Genomic DNA, 27,126 nt, shown 5'->3' with positions numbered 1-27,126 from the left:
AGCGACGGTTGCGCAAAGCTGAGATGGAACTGGAAGAAGCTCGTATGGTGTCATCCTTTGTGGAGGAAAATGAGGAGAGAGGTCTAGCTTACCCTTAAAACTGCCTCCTCAGTAGCAAGGAGCTCGACAATATCTTCGACCAGCTCCTCGACAGCCCGACTACCCATCCGAGCATCCTGTCCAAGGGCTACAGGGAGCCCAGCAGCCTGGTTACTTAGCCCAGCCACCTCAGGAGATAAATATTCCTCCAGCAGAGGGCAGATCCTCTTCACCCACCTCATCTCTCTGCCAAGCTCCAGTTGCAGCCTCATTTTCCCAGTCACAGCAACCAACTACACCGCAGCAGGCTCCTTCATTCCATCAGTTGCCCAATACTGCTGCTCGTCTCAGTAAGGATTCACAGAGAGTGAGAGGAGGAGACAGTGAACCACCATCCCAGCCTCCAGGTCAGTCTGTTTCCACAGATATGTCAGTTGGACCTGCATTACCTTCTGACCGGACAGCAGAAGGAGCTGGAATCATGAAGCTACTTGTAGCCTCTGCATATGGTATCCTGAAGCCGAGGTTACCATACTTTGAAAGTGGGAAAGAGAGTGATTTCATTCTCCTTGCTACTGGGAAGGAACCTCGGAAGAGAGAGTCTCCCACAACTATGTACCTCACTAGCGCTTCAGCCTGTTCTGCCGGTCATTCAATAGCCGAACAATAGGTGAAGAAGAAACAGCCTAAAGGGAGGGCAAAGTTCCAGCCATACTGTCCTTACTGTAATAACTGGGAACATTTCCTGGCAACCTGCCCACAAATAAAGGTGTTTACAGTCTCACAACTTAGAGACTGGATTGCTAATAATGACCAATGCTACAAGTGTGCCCGTTGCCATCCTGCTAATATATGCACCCTTAAAAATGCTTGTAATACATGGAAGCAGATCCATCTCACTATTCTGCATGACACTGCACCAAAGGAATCGTCAGACCCCAACAAAGTCCTTATGGTACATGCCACCTCACAAGATGCATGCTTCTTGGACCGACCAAATTGTTCAACCGGAGTCATGTTGAAGATTGTTCCAGTTGTCCTACAGAATGAAGGACGAATGTTGAGGACCTTCGCAGTCCTTGACGTTGGTTCTGAGAGAACCATTGTACATACCCCTGCTGCCAGTTCTCTGAAGCTCCAGGGAGCCCTGAAGAATCTTCCCCTTCCGACTGTACGCCATGAGGTAGTCCAAGTACAAGGCTACTCTGGGTTCCACTGGAGGATGGGGGGCTGTAAGAAGGGGGAGGGGGGGGCGGTGGAGTAGATGGTGGTTGGAGGCAGAAAACAGATGAGTCAAGGGGGGGGGGGGTGGGCAGGGGCCACCGTCTATTGAAGAACAGATTAAGTTCATTGGCCCTGTCCAAGCTGCCCTCAGCCCCTCTGCCGCCAGTCGGCCTGAAACCAGTGATGGTCTTCATGCCACTCCAGACCTCTCTCATGTTGTTCTGCTGGAGTTTCCGCTCCAGCCTCCTCCTGTACTTCTCTTTAGCCTCCCTGATCTTCACTTTTGGGTCCCCTTGGATTGTCCTCACCTCCTCCCTATTGCCAGCTCTAAAAGCCCTCTTCTTTGTATTGAGGATGGCCTTGATGTCCTTTGTTACCCATGGTTTGTTATTTGAATAACAATGGACAGTCTTTGTTGGGACAGTGCAGTCCACACAGAATCTGTAGTTTTTAGCTGTATGTGTTAATTTCCTCCATTTAAAAAAAAAACCCAGTCGAAAGTCGTTTCATTTACTACACATTATTGAAAAGTGATCGCTATATTCTGTAGTCGCCCCCACCGAGTCAGCGCAAAGCAGACAGCGGGCTGAGAGCTGACCGTTCCCGGCTGTCACTCAGGGAAACTCTCGCATCGAGGAGGAGGAGGCATCATGTGCGGGAGGTAGCGAGACAAAAGCCTGGTGTGGCAGCTGGATTTCTTTCAAACCTCCGCAACCTATACATCAAAATGAACCTTAGAACCTGTAGTTTTTAGCTGTATGTGTTAATTTCCTCCGTTTAAAAAACCCAGTCGAAATATTGAAAAAAATGACGTTTTACCTTGTATTTCAGTCAATATTCATCCGTTTAAGATGTAACATGCTGTATGTATCAGCCATAGGTTTCATGGAATTTTGACTTAGCGTCCACTAACACCCTACCAAGTATTTCATGGTTATTTAAACAGACAGCAACAAGTTCAAGTGACAGCAACAAGTGATTTGTGAAGCTAGCAATGGACTCTGCAGCACCCCCAGCAAAAACAAAATCGCAAAACAAGCAGTGCTATCTGGGAGCACTTTACAATGAGCCCAACTGATACAACTGAAGTCATCTGCAAATTGTGCAAGGCCACAATAAGGTGGTGGTGGGGTTCAGACAGTTCATAAAACTTAGTTTAGTTAAAAATAAAAAAAAAATAAAAAAGAGAGAGATGAAAAGTACAGTATGAGGATGTGGAAATATATTCCATCATTAATTATATGCAAATATTAAATCAATTTGATGCTTTGAAGGCACAAAAATTGCATTGCCAATGAATATTAGATTAGAAAATACATTTGCCCGATTTAACGTGACTTCCGGTATAAACCACGCCCACTTCCGGTCTTCTATCCGAATACAGATACAGATAATTTTGTTGGTTGAACAGATACAGATACAGATAATGACGTCTCTGTACACCTCTATAAAGTAGTATACGATTATTGATATATTATTGTATGCTAGTATATTAGTATTGTTGTTATGTGTTGTACCCCACTAGCAATGTCCTAGCTATAGATTAGGAAGCTGGGCTACACAAATATTTAAAGACATTTCGGAATGTGAATCGAACAATACGGCAAATCATGAACAAGAAGGACGGTTGGCAGGTTATGTTCTATGTGTAAAACTCACTAAGAACAGCATCTATTCACTAAAAATAGATCCAAGTTTTCATTTGTTCCACAAGCCATTACATTTTTAAACAGGTAATTCACCAGCACCGTATCCTCCATGCATTTTGGCCACTCCTTCCTGGTCACAAAAGATGTCCAGCTGGTCTGGCCTGTCCCCCTCCTCCTGGTATGTGTATGGGTATATGTACGAGTATGTCTATTATGTCTACGAGTAGTCTACTGATGACTTTGTATGTCTACTTGTGACTATTATGATATGGGTATGTTCAAGTATGTCTACTGGTGATTTTGTGATGTTGTGATGAAATGCCTTGTGATTTTGCTGCAAACCAATTTCCCCACGGGGACAAATAAAAGTATTTATCTATCAGAGGGAGACACAGACCACAATTTCTGCAGCTTTATTTAATGTTTACTCATTACATTGCACACCTTGTATCCCATATTTTTGTATCCATGTGTAACAAACAATAAACAATGATGCTGTTATATCTACCTCTGTATTATGTCTGTGTTTACCTAAATGATTTTAACGGTGCTTATGAATGATTAGAACAATGAGAAAACCAATTGAGAAAAATAATATGGAACTGAAGCCCACCTGACCAATCATCTCTGTTTGCACTAAGATGGAAAAGAATCACAGAGGTGGTGTTTTGGGTAAAATCAGTGAAATAGATGATGACTAAACCCTGACTAGCCCTGTTTGGCCCTGTTGTGGAAACCAGGCAGACAAGTTCCATTCAACACCATGAGGACAAGAAATGTTTCCATTTTACTTGACATCATGTTGTTGCACTTTGCAAAATATATTACAGCTCTTTTTTACATAGAATGAATAGTTCATGACAATGAGGTTACATACAAATTCACTGTGTGTTTTACCAAAATATATTTTTCTTCGTCTGTCCAAGCTTCACAGCCTCTCTCTACAGTATGTTGGCCTCACAGGAGTCAGGCTGCAGTATCTGAAGTGTAACAATCAGTTTAATAGTATTTCTAAACCAGGGATAGAAAAAGGCATAGATCACAGGATTTAGACAGGAGTTACAATAAAGCAGCCAGATCCCAAAGGCTGAATATGAAGCACTGGATGAGGTATCCTGGCCTGCAAGAGAGGGATAGTAATATGGACAGAAACATATTAGAAACACAGCTATGACAATACCAAGAGTCCTGGCTGCTTTCATCTCAGATTTCTTAGCAGTTACAGTCACTGAACGCTGGAGTGTGACAGCCACAATGTGGGATCGCATGGCACGAGCCTGAGACACAGCCACCACAAATACTCTCATATACAGAACTATAATGGCAGTAATGGGACCAATAAAGGTCACAACAAGGTCAGCAGCTCCTGCTATATAGCTAATGACAACCACACACTCTCCAGTGCAGGAATTATACCTGTCTGGTTGTTTCAGGTGATCATTTAGAATCAGACTGCTATAGAAAGCAGAACAGACCCAACACAGACAAACACAGATTTGAACTCTTCTCTGAGTGATTTTGGTGGGGTAACACAGAGGGTCACAAATAGCCACATAGCGGTCGACTGATATGAGCACCATGTTTCCTACTGAGGCAGAGGTAACAATGTAGGAAGCATAGTAAAAGAGAGCACATATGAGGTCACCCAGAAACCAGCAGGACTCTATATGGAGGATTTCAACCGGCATCAGCAGGAGGCCCACAAGGAGGTCTGAGACAGCCAGGGAGAGGAGGAGGAGGTTGGTGGGGGTGTGGAGCTGCCTGGAGTGGGAGAATATCATTATTAGTAGTAGTGGCAGTCTCAAAAGTACTGTTACATTAGTTGTATTAGTAATAATAGTAGAAATAGTAGTATGTCTAATGCAAGATGTAACAGATGTAAAACATTATAAATGATCAAAAACATTATCAAAATTCCTGAATGTATTCATCACAAGCCTTTATGTGACATATACATACTAGCCCAAAGCCATTTCTTCTTATAAGTCTAACTGTTAATATTTAGCAATATAAAAATATTTCAGGCTATGCTGAGAAGTATATCTCTGCCTGTAATGAGAGATGGAGATGATGATCAGCTGGTTGAGAACCACAGTGAGCAGAGACATGGAGGACAGCAGAATGTAGAGGAGCATGGCCTCAGAGTGAGGACGCATCTGCTTCCTGCAGGAAGTGTTGAGGAGCTGTGGAAAGCAGAGTTCACCTCCTTCCAGGGTCTCCATCATCAGAGAGAGAGGAGGAGAGGAGAAGCTGCTGAGGTCTGGCAGCTTTCTGACCAAAGTTCTCTATCACACAGCTGATTTATGTCTTTCCTCCCTCCCTTCTTTCACTCTTTCTGTCTCTCCATCCCTTCATCTCTTTTTCACTCTTTCTCTCTACAGACTGGTGCCTCCTCCCTCAATCCCTGCCTCACTGCCTTCTGGAACAATCCTCTTCATCTTCATCTTCATCACTCCCTCTCTCCTTCACCTCTCTTCATCACCTTTACCTCCCTGCTCTGATTTCCCTTCTCCTCGTCCCTTCCTAATCCCATATGCAATGATGGGTTCAGCATTGTGACATTACAGTTTTTCCACAATTGTTTACACACTAAAACTGGAACTTGGGACACAATCACTAAAACCTGAAACTCATGTATCAAATCCCTAAACCAAGTCTGCAAACCTACAAGCACATTTTCTGCTTTTCACTCAGTTTGCAATTCTCAATCACACTTTTTGCAAAACACAACACACAGTAACTACTGTGTAGTTTTCCCTCATTCTCTACATTAGCACAGTATTCAAAAACTAAAATCACATGTGTTCATTTGGAGCACTGCCATCCCAAATGCTTAAATTCATTTACCAATTGGCAACATCCACTCATCACACATATAAATATTAATATCTGAATTGTTCACTCAGAAATCAGAGCTTTAGCTCTATAAAAAAGGCCACAGGTGAGCTCTCTTGTGTTTGAGAACAATGTTGCACCGACAGCTAGAGGAAGAGGAGTGACAGGAAGAGGAGGAAGAGGAGGACGAGGACAAAGAAGAGCCAGGAGAACAGTTATCTCAGATGAGATCCAGGTCACTTTGGTTCACCATTTGGTCAACATGGGTTGGGCATGAGGGAGGCTAGGCAGAGAGTCCATGGTGATGAATTGATGCGTTCAATGACACAGTCATTCTCCAATCTCTGTAGCTGCTGGGAGACTGCATCACGTACAGCAAAGGGCGGACGGCGTAACTTTTGCTGCACAGGCCATACCTCAGGTCTCACTGTGATGTTGTGGTCAAAGCCAGTAACTGTTCCAGTCTCTGTAGTGTATGTCAACAGTAGTGTGCTGTACAGGGACAGTAGGGGGTGTACTGGTAGTGACACAAGCATCTTTTCACAAACAAAGACCACGCCACTATGAGATGTATTTAGACAGTTTATTGAGAGAGAGAGGTGTTGAGAACGGAGGGATGAAACAAGGGTCGAGGATAGAGGGATGAATCAGGGGTCGAGACGAGGGGATGAATTGAGGGTTCGGATGAGTTGGGGTCGATGGTCAGCCGAGGCACTCAGGGAATTGGGACTCAGGGTGGGGGCACTGTCTCGCTGATGGGGAGTCTTCTGGCTCCATCATTTCCACCTGTGGTTCCTGTACTGAGGGAGAACAGCATGAAAGACGGAGAAAAAAGGGGTTTGGGGGGAGGGATGTGAGAACTGAGACATACGAGAAAGAGAAAGGGTAATGGTTAGGTGCATTTAAATAGAGTGGAGCAGGAAATTGAATGTGTGCTTGAGGCGTGGTCTTAGTTCCTGAACCTTAGTTATAATAACAACTTCATTAATCTCGAGATGCAGGGCTTTGAAGAGATCCATGCCCAAGATGGATGTTCCTAATGTACTTGGAGGCACAGTTTGTATTGTACGTCACCTTCAGTTCCAAGAAGCCAAGTCTAGCTCTGGGCTTTGAAAGGGTCACATGACTGAAATGTCTGCCATGATCTGCCCCTCTCAGCCCTAGCCCTTGTGTCTGCCATGATCTGCCCCTGTCTGCCCCTGTGTCCTGGTCAACCACTCCTTTCACTCCCCAGTCCTGCCATCCTCCCACCAGCCACCGGATGTCCTCGGACTTTCCTCCCTTCTGTGCGCCTTCCCTCCACACCTGCCCTGCATCACCCTCGTTAGCCCTGTTACCTTGTTCCCCCTTCACCAGCCTGCTTCCACCTATCAGCTCCCGGACTCTTTTCCCTCCTGCCAGCTGTTCCTCGTTTCTCCGTTAGTCTGTGTGTATTAATAGTCTGTGTTCCATGGTGTGGTTGCCAGTTCGTCTGTTGTGTTTCTCCGTGTTACCTGCTTCGCCTTCTGCTCTGTATTCTGTGTTTCATGTGGAAATCTTCCTGCCTTGTTACCGGCCAGGTTTGGTTTTTGTCTTCCTTTATTTGCCAGCCTGTTGCGGTTTTTGCTTTTTGGATTTTCTGTTTTGTACTCTGCCTAAGTTTCAGCTATTAAAGCTTCTTGCTTCAGAAAAGCTCTCTGCCTCGACTGTCTGCATTTGGGTCCTAATCCCTGCCCCTGACACATTGCTGTTTCTGAAGCACTTTACTGCCTCCCCCAAACCTCCTGAATGGTCCTACATGGTCAGGATTATAGTATGTTGTTGCCTCAATACCCATCTCTTTACAGATTAAGTTTCCTACTAGGGCTGCAGCTATCGATTATTTTAGTAATCGAGTATTCTACCGATTATTCCATCGATTAATCGAGTAATCGGATAAGAAATACTTTTGCTTTATTAAAGAGCAATAGTAAATATACAAAAGAGAAAAGCTGTCCGCACGAAGCTGTCCATACGACACTGTGATTTACTGAAAACGAGGTGAAATAATAATTATTATTGATATTTATTACTAGGCCTAAATATCATACAAGTTCATAAGACTGGCTAATGTACATTTATTTACTATGTTGAAGGGTTGCCCTACACCTGCTGACCCTACTCACTGCAATCAAACTAAACTGAATATACCTGCTGTATTGGACTGGTGCATTTTAGGCTCCAATTGCTACTTACACCACCTGATATTTTGCTTTCTGGGGTATTTTATGCATCACTGTGAGGGGAGTAGGTGTGTGTGTGTGTGCGTGTGTGTGTGTGTGTGTGTGTATGTGTGTGTGACTATCATAATAATAACATGAATGAAGCTCAGGCTTTCACAAATTGACTGCAGCATTTTATTTTCTGTGGTTATTTTCTTGAGCAAAACTTAGCTAACTTAGGGACATCATAACTAGCCACCATATTGATTTACGTTCTTAACTAGCCATTACATATAGCCATAATTAACGTGCATTCTTTACTAGCCTTCATCTCATCCCGTTTTAATATTAAGTGCTGACTCCGCCCACCCGGGCCAGTTTCGGCGTACGCCGGTAGCAATTACAAGTGGACTCTATCCTACAGTCCCTGCTCCCAGCGGAGGGAGGGAGCTACGCTGTGTGTGGGAAGCGCTGTGACCGTCAGACCTCTCTGGATTAGACAAGCAAGTAGAGAAAACCGGCATCAGCCGAACCAATTTATTGCCAAATGCTTTGGGATTCAACACATTAACATTGCTTCCCAGGGTCAGAAAAAGTCGGCAGATTTGTCGCTAGTCGCTTTTGAGAAATAAAGTCGCCAGGGGGGTCTGAAAAGTCGCTAAGTCTAGCGACAAAGTCGCCAAGTTGGCAACACTGCATCCGAAACTTTGGACACTTTCTGTCGTTTTCTCTGGCCTGTCTCTTCTCTTCGCTCCTCGCTATTTTCTCTTTCTCCAGCGCGTTGTGCAACAGTAATAATCATCCGTGCGAAACACTGAGTGTGTATATAGTTATATGGATTACACGAAGCTTCGATGCAAAGTAATAAGTAAGTAATCGAGTTACTCGAGTTTCTCGAGGAATCGTTTCAGCCCTATTTCCTACATATATCTCTGAAGATTACCCTGTTATGAGCTTGTAGGTGGCAGTCTCCATAGCTGATTTGTGGCTTATCCTTACCATGGGGTGATAAGTTGATAATCAGATGGATATGGCCATGACATTTACTATACATGGCCTTAGATCAGTGAGCTTCTTAAAATAATATCCTAACTAGTGTTGTTGCTAAAAAAAGTTGTAGGCGTCCAATACTGCTGCAAGAGGTTTTACCATGGACGCACCCAGTGCGTTCGCGAAAGGGTACCTTTTGCATCGTCATATGAAGTTAATTAGTTAACTTAGGTTCGGGAGCAGGGCCACGCCTCAACCACACCTCTAATCATCTGCCTAGCCTACTTATACCTGGTCAACCCATCCTGCCTCGTTTGTCTCAGATCTGTCGAGAACAGACAGACCGTGCATCGCTCCTAAATGCTCGACAGCATTAGTAAACTCAGAAATTTGATTGCAAACAGTCAACTCACCATGGATCCCGAACTGCGGCTCAATCCACCCGATTCAGACGATGATGATGACTTGTTTGGAACCGGTTATCCTCAACCAGACCACAGCCAAGCGCCCCAGCGGAGTCGCCTGCGCTCAGTGGTTAACGTACCACGGCCCCGTCGGCTTCTCCACTCAAGCTCCACCAACGAGATCTTTCTGACTCCCAGCAGATCTCAGGCCTCCTCTCCTCCTTCAGCGAGGGCCGAAAACCATGGTCGTAGGAGCCGGCTCCAACCCTCTTCTCATCGGCAGCAGCCCCCCTCACGTAGGCCTATAGTCCTCGGCGATCCACCACAACGCACTCGCGGTGTGCCCTCATGTTCCACTCGGCAGTCTCCTCGTCCACAAACAGAGCCCGACATCAGAGACTGGACCGTCGCCCGCCTCCAATGTTTCCTGAGAGGGAAAGGCATTCCCTTCCACCGCGGCGACAATAAAGCTACACTGTTTAAACTATATTCAGCCTCCATCAATACAGCAACAACAAACACCGTACCTCCCGCTCTTCTGGCTTCCTCGCCAGAGCCAACCACCGCCCGTGTCGTCAGGCGTGACGTCACAGAGCCTCCGCCGCCACAGCCGCAGCCTGCATCATCAGCCCCCCCTGGTGGGGGGCAGGTCGTATGTCCCCCTGTGCCTGCTCCCTCCGTTTCAGACTTCTCTCAGCTGATCTCAGCTTTCTTTTCATCCCTGTCTTCGCAGGCTTCACAAAATCCCTGTGCACATACATCCTTTCATCCCATCATCCCTTCCTCTACCCTTCCTTCAGCCGCTCACAGCAACACGGCTTCCGCTCCCCCCTTTTCTTTCACAGCCAACACAGCAGCACGAGAGCCCCTTCCAGCAACTCAAGGGGTCCCGCCACAGGCTAATCAAGTCGGTTATTCCCAGCCTCCTCCTTCATTTCCAACTGGTCTGTCCCCCCCCCCCCCCCCCCCATCCCCAACACCCAAATGTTTTTTATCCTTGTGCCAATAATTACACTCTAGCCACAGCAGCTCCACCCACCCAGCCAGCTTCGTCAGTTTGTCGCCCTTCTCCCAAGGTACATGTCCTTGCCACTGCTCTACAAAACCATCCAGATAGACAGTTCGTTCACTTTCTCATCGATGGCTTCACACATGGTTTCCATCCAGGTATAGAAGTACTTCCCGATACTTCCCACGTCTCTCACAACCTTCAGTCCGCTCTTGCGGAACCTCACACTGTCGACACCCTATTGGCCAAGGAAGTCAAGGAAGGATTCATGATAGGCCCATTCGACAATCCTCCTTTTCCAGTATTCCGCATCAGCCCAATAGGCGTCGCCACTCGGAAATACTCCGGAAAAAAGAGGCTGATAATGGACCTGTCTTCCCCACATGGCTCACACATTCCGAGCATCAACAGTGTCATTCCTAGTCCCGATTTCTCTATGCAATATGCAACCATCGACCATGCCATCACCCTCATCCGTTTAGCAGGACGCGGAGCTTGGCTTTCTAAAGCAGCCATCACCAGCGCATTCAAAGTCTTGCCAATCCATCCAGACTTCTGGCGTTTTTTCGGTGTTTGCTGGAAAGGTGCATATTATTTTTCTGTGCGCCTTACCTTCGGCTGCAGAAGCAGTCCTAGGATCTTCGACTCTCTTTCAGAAGCCCTGTGCTGGATCCTGACTAACAACCACAGACTCCCTTACATACTCCATCTTCTCGACGATTTCCTCGTCGTCACTCCACCAGCCTCACCTCCTCACCTCGGGCTCACTACACTCACAAAAGTTTTCTCAGAACTTGGTGTCCCTCTTTCTGAGGAGAAAACCTCAGGGCCTAGCACATCCATTGAGTTCTTAGGCATCACCCTGGACTCAATTTCCTTCCAGGCATCTCTGCCCTCAGAGAAAATACAGCGCATCACTCTGCTCCTGTCGAATTATCTCCTGGCAGACAGATGCACCAAACGCCAGCTACTAGCCCTCCTTGGCCATCTCAATTATGCCATTCGCATAATTCCACAAGCAAAATCCTTCCTGTCCAACCTTCTGACTAAAGCTGTCGGTGTCCCCCCCCAAGCACTCTCTCAGCCTACCTAACTGGCTGGAATTGTTTCAAGGCATACCACGCCACCTACCAGCTGTCATTTCCCTCTCTGGACGTCATGTCTATCTGCAATTTTATCACCCATGCTCATTCTGTCCAAAAAATCCGGTCCTCCACCATCCAGACCTACTTAGCAGGAATCAACTTCTTCTTCAAACTAGTCACTGGCCTCCATTGTCCTCCTACCTCCCATTCCTATGTTACCATGTTAATCAAAGGCTTGCGCAAACAGGAACCTGCTCTCCCAGCCAGACGCTTGCCACTCACTTCTGACCTTCTCAGCCTCTGCATCCGTTCTCTACGTTCAGGCTACATATCCCCTATGGTCGATTTGACCCTAGAATCCATGTTCCTGCTGGCTTTTTTAGGCTTCCTGAGGTGCTCCAAATTTGCCCCGACTTCATCTGCCTATAATCCTTCTCGTCATCCCAGTCTATCTGATATAACCATCCACACTTCCGACTCTCTCATATTCAAGCTCCGAAGGAATAAAACAGATCAGCTGGGAATTTCTTTCCCTATTTACATTTTCCGCCTCGACTCCTATCTCAGCCCATACGAGCCGCTGGCCAAATACATCAGCTCTAGGTATGCCGCCGAGGCATCACCTCAACACCCGCTCTTTCTCACCGAAACAGGAAAAATGACCACTCGATTCTGGTTCCAGAAGCATTTACACAGAGTCCTCCACATTTCAGGCATATCTTCAGAACACTATTCGAGCCATTCCTTCCGCATCAGCGCAGCATCCACAGCAGCCAGACTGAGCATCTCGGATCAAACCATCCAGGTCCTTGGCCGCTGGTCATCTCAGGCATATCGCTCCTATATCCGCAACAATCTTAACGATCTCCGTCAAGCTCACACTCAACTCAGCTCAATCTAAATCTGACTCTTTTGGGGGCCTGTTATCAGCTCAGGTGGGAACACGCCTGAGATGGAACCCCCACACTGAGTCTCCCTCCGCCCGGTCTCCAGTACGTCCTCCCAGACCAGCCTAACAGACGACATCCTCCTTCCACCTTCACCCCTCCCCTTACATCCATTCACTTGTCCTCAACATCCAATACCTCGGAATTTCCATTAAACCTTTAAATGACATATTGTTGTGGCGTGGTCCCTGCTAGTGAAAGTCACGCCAAGGGATTTGACAAAGCTTCAATACAAGACGAGTTGGGAACGAGAATGGGTTGGTGGTTCTGAGGAAAATGTGTAGCACAAAGGTAGCTGGATATGTGTACCAAGTTTTGTGTAAATCATGGTGTAGTTGTATATTTTGACCATTAATTATAGCACCCCTATCAGGCCAATTGGGGTAATATTTGCTCTGCAACATTTGCACACAACTTACCATCTCACAGGAATTTGTGAAAAATTTATGCCAGGCCCTCTCACTTTTCTGGCATTTGTGGTGCCCGCTATTGGTTGAATTTAGAATAGTTGTACACACGTTTCAACAGCTTTATGAAACATATTTAGCAAGTTAAGTGATGAATGTACAAACATGTTTTGAGTTATAATCTAATTCGTGTTAGACCACACCTGTTTTTGGCATTTGATGCGCCCTCTATTGACCGATTTCCATGAAATTTTCTTCCATTAATGCATCTACCAAGTTTTGCGATAATTGGACCAAGAGGTGTGGAGGTTTTTTTGTGTTAAGCCACACCCATTTTCAAGTTCATTGGTTAATTGTGGCCATACTGTTCATCTGATTGTGTTCATTTATACATCGTTTGTGTATCTTGGTCCACTGATCGGTCAAAAAACCAAAATGAACAGTGATGCTGTCATCTTCTGCACTGTGTGTGTTTACCTAAAAACATTTGATGGGGCTTAAGACTGACTGGATTGAGAAAAACAATTAAATAAATAATGTACAGCAAACAAAGATTGAAATAAGAGTAGAATACTTCTTTCTTAACTAATACTTCTTCCAGACCAAACGTGCTATTAGAGGCACACAATCTAACACTGCATATTTCATAAAACTCAACAGTTGCTATCCTTCTCCATGCTCAGGCAGAGTGGGGTTTGCCAAGGCAGTTCCAACTCTGGGCCCTTCAGTTGGGAGATGAACTCACTAACCACAAGGCTGTCCTGCCTCCAAAGATAAGGTGAAAAGATCAAAAGCACCGTGGGTTTATCTGAAACTGTAAATCAGCTGGCAGATCAGACAAACGTTAGGAAGAGTCACAGATGTGATGTTTCATAAGCCCAGGCCAGCCCAGGAATTTAATCGCATGTAGACAACATGCCTTTAACCCAAAACTGGTATTCTGGAAGAAAAGAAACGACTCTTAATGTTTGTAGTAACTTTGGTAATGCAAAGATATCATACTTTCTGTGATATACATATGCAATGTTGAATTAGCAGCTTACATGAAACTGGGTGCTTCCCTAAAAACATTTATGGTGCTTACAAAAAATATTTTGAGGATGGAAACAACAACACCAAAGAAAATTAATATAGCAATCAAAGAACGACTCAAATGAGTTTTTTTTTTAAATTCTTGATAGAAAAAGTTTCATTTAACTCTCTCCACAGCCTCTCTCTACAGTATGTTGGCCTCACAGGAGTCAGGCTGCAGTATCTGAAGTGTAACAATGAGTTTAATAGATTTTCTAAACCAGGGGTAGAAAAAGGCATAGACCACAGGGTTTAAACAGGAGTTAAAATAGACCAGAAAGACCAAAAGGGCCACGTTCTCCTGGCCTGTGAGAGAGACAAAGTAATGTGGACAAAAGCATATTAGAAACACAACAATGACAATACCAAGAGTCCTGGCTGCTTTCCTCTCAGATTTCTTAGCAGTTACAGTCACTGAACGCTGGAGTGTGACAGCCACAGTGTGGGATCGCATGGCACGAGCCTGAGACACAGCCACCACAAATACTCTCATATACAGAACTATGATGACAGTAATGGGACCAATAAAGGTGAAAACAAGGTCAACAGCTCCTGCAATGTTGTTGATGACAACCACACACTCTCCAACGCAGGAATTATACCTGCCTGGTTCTCTCAGGTGATCATTTAGAATCAGACTGCCAAAGAAAGCAGAACAGACCCAACACAGACAAACACAGATTTTAACTCTTCCCTGAGTGATTTTGGTGGGGTAACACAGAGGGTCACAAATAGCCACATAGCGGTCGACTGATATCAGCACCATGTTTCCTACTGAGGCAGAGATGATGGTAAAGACAACAAAGAAAGACAAAGCACACATGAGGTCACCCAGGAACCAGCAGGCCTCTGTATAGAGCATTTCAGTCGGCATCAGGAGGCCTGCAAGGAAGTCTGAGACAGCCAGGGAGAGGAGGAGGAGGTTGGTGGGGGTGTGGAGCTGCCTGGAGAGAAAGGTGCATTAGATTCATTAATACTATTAGTATCAGTAGTATTTCTGATCAGTAGATGTGACAGAAATCAAGCATTATAAAAATACAAAAGCATTGTTTAACAACTTCTTTCTTCTCATCAGAGGCCAAGATGTGACAGTACCTCTGTTCTAGTCTATCAGCCATTTCTTTTGGTAAGTCTACCAGATTTATAAAGATTTGTACATGACAAAATCTATGGCCACCTGTAGTGGGAGATGGAGATGATGACCAGCAGGTTGAGAGCTGCAGTGAGAAGAGAGATGAGAGAGATGGAGGACAGCAGAATGTAGAAGAGCATGGCCTCAGAGTGAGGACGTGTTGGCTTCCTGCAGGAAGTGTTGAGGAGCTGTGGAAAGCAGAGTTCACCTCCTTCCAGGGTCTCCATCATCAGAGAGAGAGGAGGAGAGGAGAAGCTGCTGAGGTCTGGCAGCTTTCTGACCAAAGCTCTCTATCATACAGCTGATTTATCTCTCTCCTCCCTTTGCTTCTTTTCCTCCCTCCCTCTCTCTCATTCTGTCTCTTGGAGACTGATGTCCCTCTTCCTTCCTTTGCATCATCCTCTTCATCTTCATCACTATCTCTCTTCTTCCTCACCTCTTTTCTCGCCCCTTGACTTCTTTTCTCTACTCCTCCCTTCCAAATCTATCCTCCCTCTCTACTCACCATTTTTCTCTCCCAATTCACCCACTTCTAATGGTAATGGAAGTGAATTCATTAAATGATATATAACTCAATAGATGTTGCATTTTCACGAGGCGACTGATAAGTTGATTGTGCAACACCTCTCAACGTACCTCTCCACTATCTCTACACACAGAGGGAGGAATTTAGAAGCCTGTCACTCAATCTTTGACCTGACTAAGCGAAATTTGAGGAATGCATTTGTGCTTCAGTGCCATCTGCTGTTCAAACCAAAAATGATGTACTGTCCTCTGTATGTGTGTGTGTCTGTACCAAGGCTCCAGTAAGTCCAAGTATAGATGTCTGCAGGCTGGATAAGGGGGTGTGGGCACAGCCAAGGCCGGATTAAATGGCTAGATTACACTAGGCAGACTGTACTTTTCGCGTACGACAACAGCAGTGGAGAAGCAAAGAGTGCATGCAGGCACTAAGATGTGTTCACGACAACGGAACGTTGTTTGCACAGACAGTTCTACTCTTTGATGAAATGGGTACAACGTAGAAGAGAGAAACTGTTGGAATAATTGTACATAGAAGTTATCCTACATTTGCTTATACTGTTTGAGAGCTATATATGTGTGTGTGTGTGTCTGTGCGAGAGGATGTGTTAACTGTTTTTCAGAGATATCACGAAGCCTCACGGGCAGGCTCAGGGTCGAGGTGACCGCATTGAGGAGGCAGATAAGAAACACTCCTACAGGAAGGCGGAGGCCGCAACTATGCCTTTGATCTGAATGAAGACACCTGCTACAAACGAGAACTTCTTTGTAACCATGTTTAGAAAAAGATACGTAGAGAATTTCAGCCCGTGTGTCCCCCACCCTTTAGGGGCTGCAATCCTTTTGTAACTAGGAACCACCTTAAGGAAATAAAAAGAGAGGAGACGGCGGGACGGGTTCAGAGCGGGTTGGAAAGTGTAACTGAGCACGTTTCCGTCCGTTCTCCCTTGCAAGGAAGAAAACTCTAACTCTGTGTCTTCTCTCTTTGTGTGTGTTTTAATAATGTTCAGGTTGCTTGAACCCGACAGAAACTGAAACTGAAACTGCTATCGATCGTATTGACGCTAGAATCGATCTTCAAAAACGAGACGTAGTATCTGTAGTATCGATATTTTGGGATCGATCCGCCCACCCCTACTTTGAAGGGCCCGAGAGAAACTTGTGTAAAGCCCCTCTCCACCGAAAAGCTGCTAACAGTTAGCCTATATGTCGCTGCTGCTAACATACAGTGATGATCTCCACTGAACCGGAAATACTTTTTCCCGCACATTTGGCGTTAATGTAACGTGTGTATGTTTTAAAAAAAAAATAGAATAAATAAATATATAAACATTGAAATAAAGTTTTAGATCGGATTTTTATATTTTTAAAATATTTTAAAATAAATATGTGTTAAACATTATTTAATGTAGGCAGTTGATATTCTTTACCCCTCTGTCTGGGCCCCCTAGTGGCAAGGAGGCCCTAGGCATGTGCCTAGAATGCCTGTGCGTAGATCCGGCCCTGCTATTCTGTAGTCGCCCCCACCGAGTCAGGTGCGGGAGCTAGCGACACAAAAGCCTGGTGTGGCAGCTGGATTTCTTTCAAACCTCCGCAACCTATACATCAAAATGAACCTTAGAACCTGTAGTTTTTAGCTGTATGTGTTAATTTCCTCCATTAAAAAAAAAAACCCAGTCGAAAGTCGTTTCATTTACTACACATTATTGAAAAGTGATCGCTATATTCTGTAGTCGCCCCCACCAAGCGGACTGAGAGCTGACCGTTACCGGCTGTCACTCAGGGAAACTCTCGCATCGAGGAGGAGGAGGAGGCATCATGTGCGGGAGCTAGCGAGACAAAAGCCTGGTGTGGCAGCTGGATTTCTTTCAAACCTCCGCAACCTATACATCAAAATGAACCTTAGAACCTGTAGTTTTTAGCTGTATGTGTTAATTTCCTCCATTTAAAAAACCCAGTCGAAATATTGAAAAAAACTACGTTTTACCTTGTATTTCAGTCAATATTCATCCGTTTAAGATGTAACATGCTGTATGTATCAGCCATAGGTTTCATGGAATTTTGACTTAGCGTCCACTAACACCCTACCAAGTATTTCATGGTTATTTAAACAGACAGCAACAAGTTCAAGTGACAGCAACAAGTGATTTGTGAAGCTAGCAATGGACTCTGCAGCACCCCCAGCAAAAACAAAATCGCAAAACAAGCAGTGCTATCTGGGAGCACTTTACAATGAGCCCAACTGATACAACTGAAGTCATCTGCAAATTGTGCAAGGCCACAATAAGGTGGTGGTGGGGTTCAGACAGTTCATAAAACTTAGTTTAGTTAAAAATTTAAAAAAAAATAAGAGAGAGAGAGAGAGAGAGAGAGATGAAAAGTACAGTATGAGGATGTGGAAATATAGTTCATAATTAATTATATGCCAATATTAAATCAATTTGATGCTTTGAAGGCACAAAAATTGCATTGCCAATGAATATTAGGTTAGAAAATACAACATTTGCCCGATTTAACGTGACTTCTGGTATAAACCACGCCCACTTCCGGTCTTCTATCCGAATACAGATACAGATAATTTTGTTGGTTGAACAGATACAGATACAGATAATGACGTCTCTGTACACCTCTATAAAGTAGTATACGATTATTGATATATTATTGTATACTAGTATATTAGTACCGTTGTATGTGTTGTACCCCACTAGCAAGGTCCTAGCTATAGATTAGGAAGCTGGGCTACACAAATATTTAAAGATATTTAGGACTGTGAATCGAACAATACGGCAAATCATGAACAAGGAAGGAAGGATGGCAGGTTATGTTCTATATGTAAAACTCACTAAGAACAGCAGAGGGAGACACAGACCACGATTTCTGCAGCTTTATTTAATGTTTACTCATTACATTGCACACCTTGTATCCCATATTTTTGTAACCATGTGTAACAAACAATAAACAATGATGCTGCTGTTATATCTACCTCTGTATTATGTCTGCGTTTACCTAAATGATTTTAATGGTGCTTATGAATGATTAGAACAATGAGAAAACCAATTGAGAAAAATAATATGGAACTGAAGCCCACCTGACCAATCATCTCTGTTTGCACTAAGATGGAAAAGAATCACAGAGGTGGTGTTTTGGGTAAAATCAGTGAAATAGATGATGACTAAACCCTGACTAGCCCTGTTTGGCCCTGTTGTGGAAACCAGGCAGACAAGTTCCATTCAACAACATGAGGACAAGAAATGTTTCCATTTTACTTGACATCATGCTGTTGCACTTTACAAAATATATTACAGCTCTTTTTTACATAGAATGAATAGTTCATGACAATGTGGTTACATACAAATTTACTGTGTGTTTTAACAAAATATATTTTCCTCTGTCTGTCCAAACTTGTGTTTGGTCTTTTGAATTCATTGACTCAACAACAGGAAAAAATACGTTTCCGCCTTCATAGAAAAGTTCTTATGTCACTCCACAGCATCTCTACAGTAGTTTGGCCTCACAGGAGTCAGGCTGCAGTATCTGAAGTGTAACAATCAGTTTAATAGTATTTCTAAACCAGGGATAGAAAAAGGCATAGATCACAGGGTTTAGACAGGAGTTACAATAAAGCAGCCAGATCACAAAGGCTGAATATGAAGCACCGCTTGAGGTATCCTGGCCTGCAAGAGAGGGATAGTAATATGGACAGAAACACATTAGAAACACAACTATGACAATACCAAGAGTCCTGGCTGCTTTCCTCTCAGATTTCTTAGCAGTTACAGTCACTGAACGCTGGAGTGTGACAGCCACAATGTGGGATCGCATGGCACGAGCCTGAGACACAGCCACCACAAATACTCTCATATACAGAACTATGATGACAGTAATGGGAACAATAAAGTTCATAACAAGGTCAACAGCTCCTGCTATAAAGCTAATGACAACCACACACTCTCCAGCACAGGAATTATACCTTCCTGGTTGTTTCAGGAGATCTTTTTTAATCAGACTGCCATAGAAAGCAGAACAGACCCAACACAGACAAACACAGATTTTAATTCTTCTCTGAGTGATTTTGGTGGGGTAACACAGAGGGTCACAAATAGCCACATAGCGGTCGACTGATATGAGCACCATGTTTCCTACAGAGGCAGAGATAATAATAAAGGAAGCATAGTAAAAGAGAGCACATATGAGGTCACCCAGAAACCAGCAAGACTCCATGAGGAGGATTTCAACCGGCATCAGCAGGAGGCCCACAAGGAGGTCTGAGACAGCCAGGGAGAGGAGGAGGAGGTTGGTGGGGGTGTGGAGCTGCCTGGAGTGGGAGAATATCATCATTCAACATTTAACATTCATATATAGTATTTTGGCTGTTGAAGAAAGTAGTTATATTATTAGTTGCAGTAGTGGGAGTAGTAGTCAAAGTAGCAGTATGACTAAAAACAAGAATTAAAGCTTTACCAAACCGTAATGTACTTATCAAAGACAATTTTATGTACTACCCCAAAGCCATTTCTTCTTGCATGTCAAACTGTTCATACTTAAAAAAATATAAAAACATTTTTGGCTATGCTGAGAAGTATATCTCTGCCTGAAGTGGGAGATGGAGATGATGACCAGCAGGTTGAGAACCACAGTGAGCAGAGAGATGGAGGACAGCAGAATGTAGAGGAGCATGGCCTTGGAGCGAAGATGCTTCTGCTTCCTGCAGGAAGTGTTGAGGAGCTGTGGAAAGCAGAGTTCACCTCCTTCCAGGGTCTCCATCATCAGAGAGAGAGGAGGAGAGGAGAAGCTGCTGAGGTCTGGCAGCTTTCTGACCAAAGCTCTCTATCATACAGCTGATATATCTCTTTCCTCCCTCCCCTCCCTCCCCTCCCTTCCTTCCTCTTGCTCGCACTTTCTGTATCACCCTCTCCATCTCATCTTCATCACTCTCTAACCTCTCTCTTTTTTACATCAATTCATCACCTCTCTCTCCTTTCTTTTCCCTTCTTGTTTCTTCCCAATCCCTTCTATGCTGACAAGTTCAGCATTGTCAACCATGTTAGTAGTTTAATTCATGGTAGTAATGTACAGTAGCTTAGGTGTATGTTTTACCTTTTACATTGATATGCCAGGGACCATGTTACAGTTTGTGTGGAAGGAGGAGGAGGAGAACACTGTAGTGTGAGTAGTTATAGATGGTGTATGATATCAATCAAATTTAGAATTGACTTCAATGAGAATTAAAGAATGGTGTTCCAGATGTCAGACAATAGGCCTCATCTGATGGACAGAATTCCAAGCTTTCTTGAATTTGAGACATATGACTATATGGGCTTACAAAAATGATGAGTAGACCAGTATTAAAGGACAACGCTGGTGTTTTTCAACGCATTTCTTACCATCAACAAATCCTATGAAAATAACAAAATCAGCAATGATTTTGTTTTGCCAACAAGTCTCGTCCATGTAGCCGGTGCCCAATGAAGCCATGTCTCAGTAGCCATAGAACTCCATTGTATTAAAAAAAACAATTAAAAACACGTCAAATGTCGTTACTCTGAGCAGCATATTTCATCATTGCGATGCACCGGGCAGGCCGACTTTTTCCTCAAACAACTTAATAAGCCGACTGTAAACACGCTTGCGATCTCAGGAAAGTAGTTCCGTAGCACCGAAAATAGTCAGTGCTAATGAAGAATTTGTTCCCATTTGAATTTAATTTAGTAATAACTACAATAGCCTGACTTTTCGTTGTAACAGTTAGCGATTTTTAAAATTGAAACTATGTCTTTGTGAGCTGTATTTCAAGGTTTTTAGCTTACAATTGGAGCCAATGACTTCCGGGTTGAAGGCTAAAAACGGTACGTGGGAAGTCAGAAAGTAACGGGAGTAGAGCAAACGCATTGTTGATTTTGTTATTTTCATAGGATTTGTTGACGGTAAGAAATGCATTAAAAAACACTAGCGTTATCCTTTAAGCACTCACAATTACAGGAGCCAAAAGCTAGTGGAGAGATCAATTGCAACCCCCCATGAGGAACCTTGAAGAAACAGAGTCCAAAGGTGGATGCTGGGGTGTTGGTGGTGGGGTGTGAGATGCATAGGTAGTAGCATCTGCAGCAGGGAATGAGCAAGTGAGTTTGACAGCTTAAATAGACTGCCCAATTGGTGTTGGCAATATATTAACATCAAAAACTGCAAATCCATCACAGCCCCCGTCTCCCAAGGTGTTCCCCAAGGTTCAGCGCTTGCCCCCCTCCTCTACATGCTTCCGCTTGCTCACATCATCCTGCCATGGAGGGTGTACGGTTGTGGAAAAGACTCCTGCAGCAGCTTGAACTAGTCTGCCTCTTTAATAAGGAGTGCTACTCTTCCCAGCTGATTGGGAGTGGGTGTATATGGTTGTTGGAACCGGCGCTCGGTATCTCACCTGACCCGTCTCTACCACTCGCCATCGCGGTTGAGCGACCGAATCCTTGTGTGCGTCCATGAAGAAACGTGAGTAGCTTACAGTCCTATGAGATTGTCCTTCAAATTGGTTTGTTATTCTGGCTGGAAATGATGCTGTGGATAAATGTGACTATGATGAAGAGGATTTGGAAGTTATGGCGATATTTCAGACAGCCAGATAACTTCCGATTGTATAACTGGCAGCGGGAAGTGACGTCACAAGCCTGAATTAATTAGCCATGTGCTTCTGTTTATGTTTGACTACTGAGCTGGACACTGGTTCACAACATCCAGTTTGAACATTGAATATGGACTCTATGGCCCCCTGAATTTGAGTTATAATGAATTATGTTAATACTGTTGGTGATTAGGGAAATTAACATAATGTTATGTATTATATTTCTTTATTCATGATTATTTTTTCCTTGATATTAATTTGCTACCTCTGTTTATGTTCACTTCCAGAACACATCCACATACAGATACGGATCATTAATAAATGCCACGACCAGTGGTTAAAGTGGAACTCCTTTGTGTGTCATCTGTCCAAGTCATCTGACCGTGATGTTCCTGGTCACCATCACTCTCATTCAACCCTGTCCCAGTGCCTCAAATGGTGGTCACTAACAAATGGTCGTTCGAGCCGGCAGAGAGTGAGTCATGGCAGGAAATGGACAGAAATCAGAGCACAGGTCAAAAGACAATATGGAGGCTGGCGAACCACGAGCCCCCCCTGACTCTTACAAGGACTTGAGGCCTAAACGTCAGAGGCTCCTACTTTCTATTCCCATTATCTGTTGACACGACCCACTACTAGGAAAAAGAGAGACGAGATAAGGAAAGCTAAGCCTCTACCAACATCGAGAATTTCCCAGGCTCCTACAACCACAGAGGATGTGCCTGGAGATCAAGGCGCGATCACTAGTCCTGCGGGTGGAGCCCAAGCAAAGCCTCCAAGTACTCACTCTGGCTTGAGTGAGCATTTAACTCCTATGGAACATCTACAGGCAGGACAGGATAGTCAGTCCCATCCTAGTTCCCACCATTCTAAATATAGAACAAAGCAGTCCTCTAGATATAGCTCCAAGTCAAAGCCCTCTAGTCGCAGTGGCAGCTCTGGGACCAGCTATACAGATGGAGCTAGCACTGGTAGTGGGGTTAGTCGAGAACGATCAGTGTTCTTGAGTGACTCCCAAATGGCTACCCTGAGGGAAAGGATGAAGCTTCTAGCTGTAGAGGAAATAAAGAATCAGAATGAAGAGGAAGCAATAGCGGATGAGAGTTGTAGGAAGTTGGATGAGCAAGCCAGAGCTGTTTTGAAGGAACGTGAGATTATTGCCAAGCAGCTAGTTATGCAGCGACGGTTGTGCAAAGCTGAGATGGAACTGGAAGAAGCTCGTATGGTGTCATCCTTTGTGGAGGAAAATGAGGAGAGAGGTCTAGCTTACCCTTAAAACTGCCTCCTCAGCAGCAAGGAGCTCGACAATATCTTCGACCAGCTCCTCGACAGCCTGACTACCCATCCGAGCATTCTGTCCAAGGGCTACAGGGAGCCCAGCAGCCTGGTTACTTAGCCCAGCCACCTCAGGAGATAAATATTTCTCCAGCAGAGGGCAGATCCTCTTCACCCACCTCATCTCTCTGCCAAGCTCCAGTTGCAGCCTCATCTTCCCAGTCACAGCAACCAACTACACCGCAGCAGGCTCCTTCATTCCATCAGTTGCCCAATACTGCTGCTCGTCTCAGTAAGGATCCACAGAGAGTAAGAGGAGGAGACAGTGAACCACCATCCCAGCCTCCAGGTCAGTCTGTTTCCACAGATATGTCAGTTGGACCTGCATTACCTTCTGACAGCAGAAGGAGCTGGAATCATGAAGCTACTTGTAGGCTCTGCATATGGTATCCTGAAGCCGAGATTACCATACTTTGAAAGTGGGAAAGAGAGTGATTTCATTCTCCTTGCTACTGGGAAAGAATCTCGGAAGAGAGAGTCTCCTGCAACGATGTACCTCACTAGCGCTTCAGCCTGTTCTGCCGGTCATTCAATAGCCGAAGAAGAAACAGCCTAAAGGGAGGGCAAAGTTCCAGCCATACTGTCCTTACTGTAATAACTGGGAACATTTCCTGGCAACCTGCCCACAAATAAAGGTGTTTACAGTCTCACAACTTAGAGACTGGATTGCTAATAATGACCAATGCTACAAGTGTGCCCCTTGCCATCCTGCTAATATATGCACCCTTAAAAATGCTTGTAATACATGGAAGCAGATCCATCTCACTATTCTGCATGACACTGCACCAAAGGAATCGTCAGACCCCAACAAAGTCCTTATGGTACATGCCACCTCACAAGATGCATGCTTCGTGGACCGACCAAATTGTTCAACCGGAGTCATGTTGAAGATTGTTCCAGTTGTCCTACAGAATGAAGGACGAATGTTGAGGACCTTCGCAGTCCTTGACGTTGGTTCTGAGAGAACCATTGTACATACCCCTGCTGCCAGTTCTCTGAAGCTCCAGGGAGCCCTGAAGAATCTTCCCCTTCCGACTGTACGCCATGAGGTAGTCCAAGTACAAGGCTACTCTGGGTTCCACTGGAGGATGGGGGGCTGTAAGAAGGGGGAGGGGGGGGCGGTGGAGTAGATGGTGGTTGGAGGCAGAAAACAGATGAGTTAAGGGGGGGGTGGGCAGGGGCCACCGTGTCAAATCTACTGAAGAACAGATTAAGTTCATTGGCCCTGTCCAAGCTGCCCTCAGCCCCTCTGCCGCCAGTCGGCCTGAAACCAGTGATGGTCTTCATGCCACTCCAGACCTCTCTCATGTTGTTCTGCCGGAGTTTCTGCTCCAGCCTCCTCCTGTACTTCTCTTTAGCCTCCCTGATCTTCACTTTCAGGTCCCCTTGGATTGTCCTCACCTTCTCCCTATTGCCAGCTCTAAAAGCCCTCTTCTTTGTATTGAGGATGGCCTTGATGTCCTTTGTTACCCATGGTTTGTTATTTGAATAACAATGGACAGTCTTTGCTGGGACAGTGCAGTCCACACAGAATCTGTAGTTTTTAGCTGTATGTGTTAATTTCCTCCATTTAAAAAAAACCCAGTCGAAAGTCGTTTCATTTACTACACAATATTGAAAAGTGATCGCTATATTCTGTAGTCGCCCCCACCGAGTCAGCGCAAAGCAGGCAGCGGGCTGAGAGCGGACCGTTCCCGGCTGTCACTCAGGGAAACTCTCGCATCGAGGAGGAGGAGGAGACATCATGTGCGGGAGGTAGCGAGACAAAAGCCTGGTGTGGCAGCTGGATTTCTTTCAAACCTCCGCAACCTATACATCAAAATGAACCTTAGAACCTGTAGTTTTTAGCTGTATGTGTTAATTTCCTCCATTTAAAAAACCCAGTCGAAATATTGAAAAAAACTACGTTTTACCTTGTATTTCAGTCAATATTCATCCGTTTAAGATGTAACATGCTGTATGTATCAGCCATAGGTTTCATGGAATTTTGACTTAGCGTCCACTAACACCCTACCAAGTATTTCATGGTTATTTAAACAGACAGCAACAAGTTCAAGTGACAGCAACAAGTGATTTATGAAGCTAGCAATGGACTCTGCAGCACCCCCAGCAAAAACAAAATCGCAAAACAAGCAGTGCTATCTGGGAGCACTTTACAATGAGCCCAACTGATACAACTGAAGTCATCTGCAAATTGTGCAAGGCCACAATAAGGTGGTGGTGGGGTTCACAGTTCATAAAACTTAGTTTAGTTAAAAATAAAAAAAAAAATAAAAAAGAGAGAGAGATGAAAAGTACAGTATGAGGATGTGGAAATATATTCCATAATTAATTATATGCAAATATTAAATCAATTTGATGCTTTGAAGGCACAAAAATTGCATTGCCAATGAATATTAGATTAGAAAATACATTTGCCCGATTTAACGTGACTTCCGGTATAAACCACGCCCACTTCCGGTCTTCTATCCGAATACAGATACAGATAATTTTGTTGGTTGAACAGATACAGATACAGATAATGACGTCTCTGTACACCTCTATAAAGTAGTATACGATTATTGATATATTATTGTATGCTAGTATATTAGTACCGTTGTTATGTGTTGTACCCCACTAGCAAGGTCCTAGCTATAGATTAGGAAGCTGGGCTACACAAATATTTAAAGACATTTCGGAATGTGAATCGAACAATACGGCAAATCATGAACAATGGAAGGATGGCAGGTTATGTTCTATGTGTAAAACTCACTAAGAACAGCATCTATTCACTAAAAATAGATCCAAGTTTTCATTTGTTCCACAAGCCATTACATTTTTAAACAGGTAATTCACCAGCACCGTATCCCCCATGCATTTTGGCCACTCCTTCCTGGTCACAAAAGATGTCCAGCTGGTCTGGCCTGTCCCCCTCCTCCTGGTATGTGTATGGGTATATGTACGAGTATGTCTATTATGTCTACGAGTAGTCTACTGATGACTTTGTATGTCTACTTGTGACTATTATGATATGGGTATGTTCAAGTATGTCTACTGGTGATTTTGTGATGTTGTGATGAAATGCCTTGTGATTTTGCTGCAAACCAATTTCCCCACAGGGACAAATAGAAGTATCTATCTATCAGAGGGAGACACAGACCACAATTTCTGCAGCTTTATTTAATGTTTACTCATTACATTGCACACCTTGTATCCCATATTTTTGTATCCATGTGTAACAAACAATAAACAATGATGCTGTTGTTATATCTACCTCTGTATTATGTCTGTGTTTACCTAAATTATTTTAATGGTGCTTATGAATGATTAGAACAATGAGAAAACCAACTGAGAAAAATAATGCGGAACTGAAGCCCACCTGACCAATCATCTCTGTTTGCACTAAGATGGAAAAGAATCACAGAGGTGGTGTTTTGGGTAAAATCAGTGAAATAGATGATGACTAAACCCTGACTAGCCCTGTTTGGCCCTGTTGTGGAAACCAGGCAGACAAGTTCCATTCAACAACATGAGGACAAGAAATGTTTCCATTTTACTTTAAATCATGTTGTTGCACTTTACAAAATATATTACGGCTCTTTTTTACATAGAATGAATAGTTCATGACAATGTGGTTACATACAAATTCACTGTGTTTTACCAAAATATATTTTTCTTCATCTGTACAAGCTTCACAGCCTCTCT

At 44.2% G+C, this 27,126-nt stretch overlaps 2 protein-coding genes and 2 pseudogenes across 2 annotated transcripts; 1 reads left to right on the top strand and 3 right to left on the bottom strand.

Moving 5' to 3' along the window:
* Positions 1 to 1,078: 1,078 nt before the first annotated feature.
* Positions 1,079 to 5,362, bottom strand: LOC144539880 (trace amine-associated receptor 13c-like; annotated as a pseudogene).
* A 3,969-nt stretch (positions 5,363 to 9,331) lies between these two features.
* On the top strand, positions 9,332 to 11,423 carry LOC144539879 (uncharacterized). The gene is made up of 5 exons (XM_078286153.1): positions 9,332 to 9,457; positions 9,549 to 9,617; positions 10,167 to 10,228; positions 10,342 to 10,397; positions 10,633 to 11,423. Exons 1-5 carry the CDS (start codon positions 9,332 to 9,334, stop codon positions 11,421 to 11,423), a joined length of 1,104 nt encoding a protein of 367 aa, XP_078142279.1.
* A 2,562-nt stretch (positions 11,424 to 13,985) lies between these two features.
* On the bottom strand, positions 13,986 to 15,199 carry LOC144539878 (trace amine-associated receptor 13c-like). The gene is made up of 2 exons (XM_078286152.1): positions 15,018 to 15,199; positions 13,986 to 14,784 (listed from the first exon to the last, which is right to left on the bottom strand). The coding sequence occupies exons 1-2, from the start codon at positions 15,197 to 15,199 to the stop codon at positions 13,986 to 13,988; spliced, it is 981 nt and encodes a 326-aa protein (XP_078142278.1).
* A 3,790-nt stretch (positions 15,200 to 18,989) lies between these two features.
* Positions 18,990 to 20,328, bottom strand: LOC144539858 (trace amine-associated receptor 13c-like; annotated as a pseudogene).
* Between the last annotated feature and the right edge of the window lie 6,798 nt (positions 20,329 to 27,126).

The sequence above is a fragment of the Centroberyx gerrardi genome, chromosome 10, assembly GCF_048128805.1.
Source record: "Centroberyx gerrardi isolate f3 chromosome 10, fCenGer3.hap1.cur.20231027, whole genome shotgun sequence".
Classification (NCBI taxonomy): Eukaryota; Metazoa; Chordata; class Actinopteri; order Beryciformes; family Berycidae; genus Centroberyx; species Centroberyx gerrardi.
Note: the sequence above shows the minus strand (reverse complement) of the source record. Positions and strands in the feature narration are given on the sequence as shown.

What these genes read in the sequence shown, in the direction of transcription:
- LOC144539879 (XM_078286153.1), top strand. Translation starts at nt 9,332, where the DNA reads ATGGATCCCGAACTGCGGCTCAATCCACCCGATTCAGACGATGATGAT. An exon ending in GCCTGCGCTCAGTGGTTAAC is followed by an intron (nt 9,458 to 9,548) that starts GTACCACGGCCC and finishes CTCCTCCTTCAG; the next exon opens with CGAGGGCCGAAAACCATGGT. An exon ending in TCCCGCCACAGGCTAATCAA is followed by an intron (nt 10,229 to 10,341) that starts GTCGGTTATTCC and finishes ATTACACTCTAG; the next exon opens with CCACAGCAGCTCCACCCACC.
- LOC144539878 (XM_078286152.1), bottom strand. Translation starts at nt 15,199, where the DNA reads ATGGAGACCCTGGAAGGAGGTGAACTCTGCTTTCCACAGCTCCTCAAC. An exon ending in ATCTCCATCTCCCACTACAG is followed by an intron (nt 14,785 to 15,017) that starts GTGGCCATAGAT and finishes CTTTCTCTCCAG; the next exon opens with GCAGCTCCACACCCCCACCA.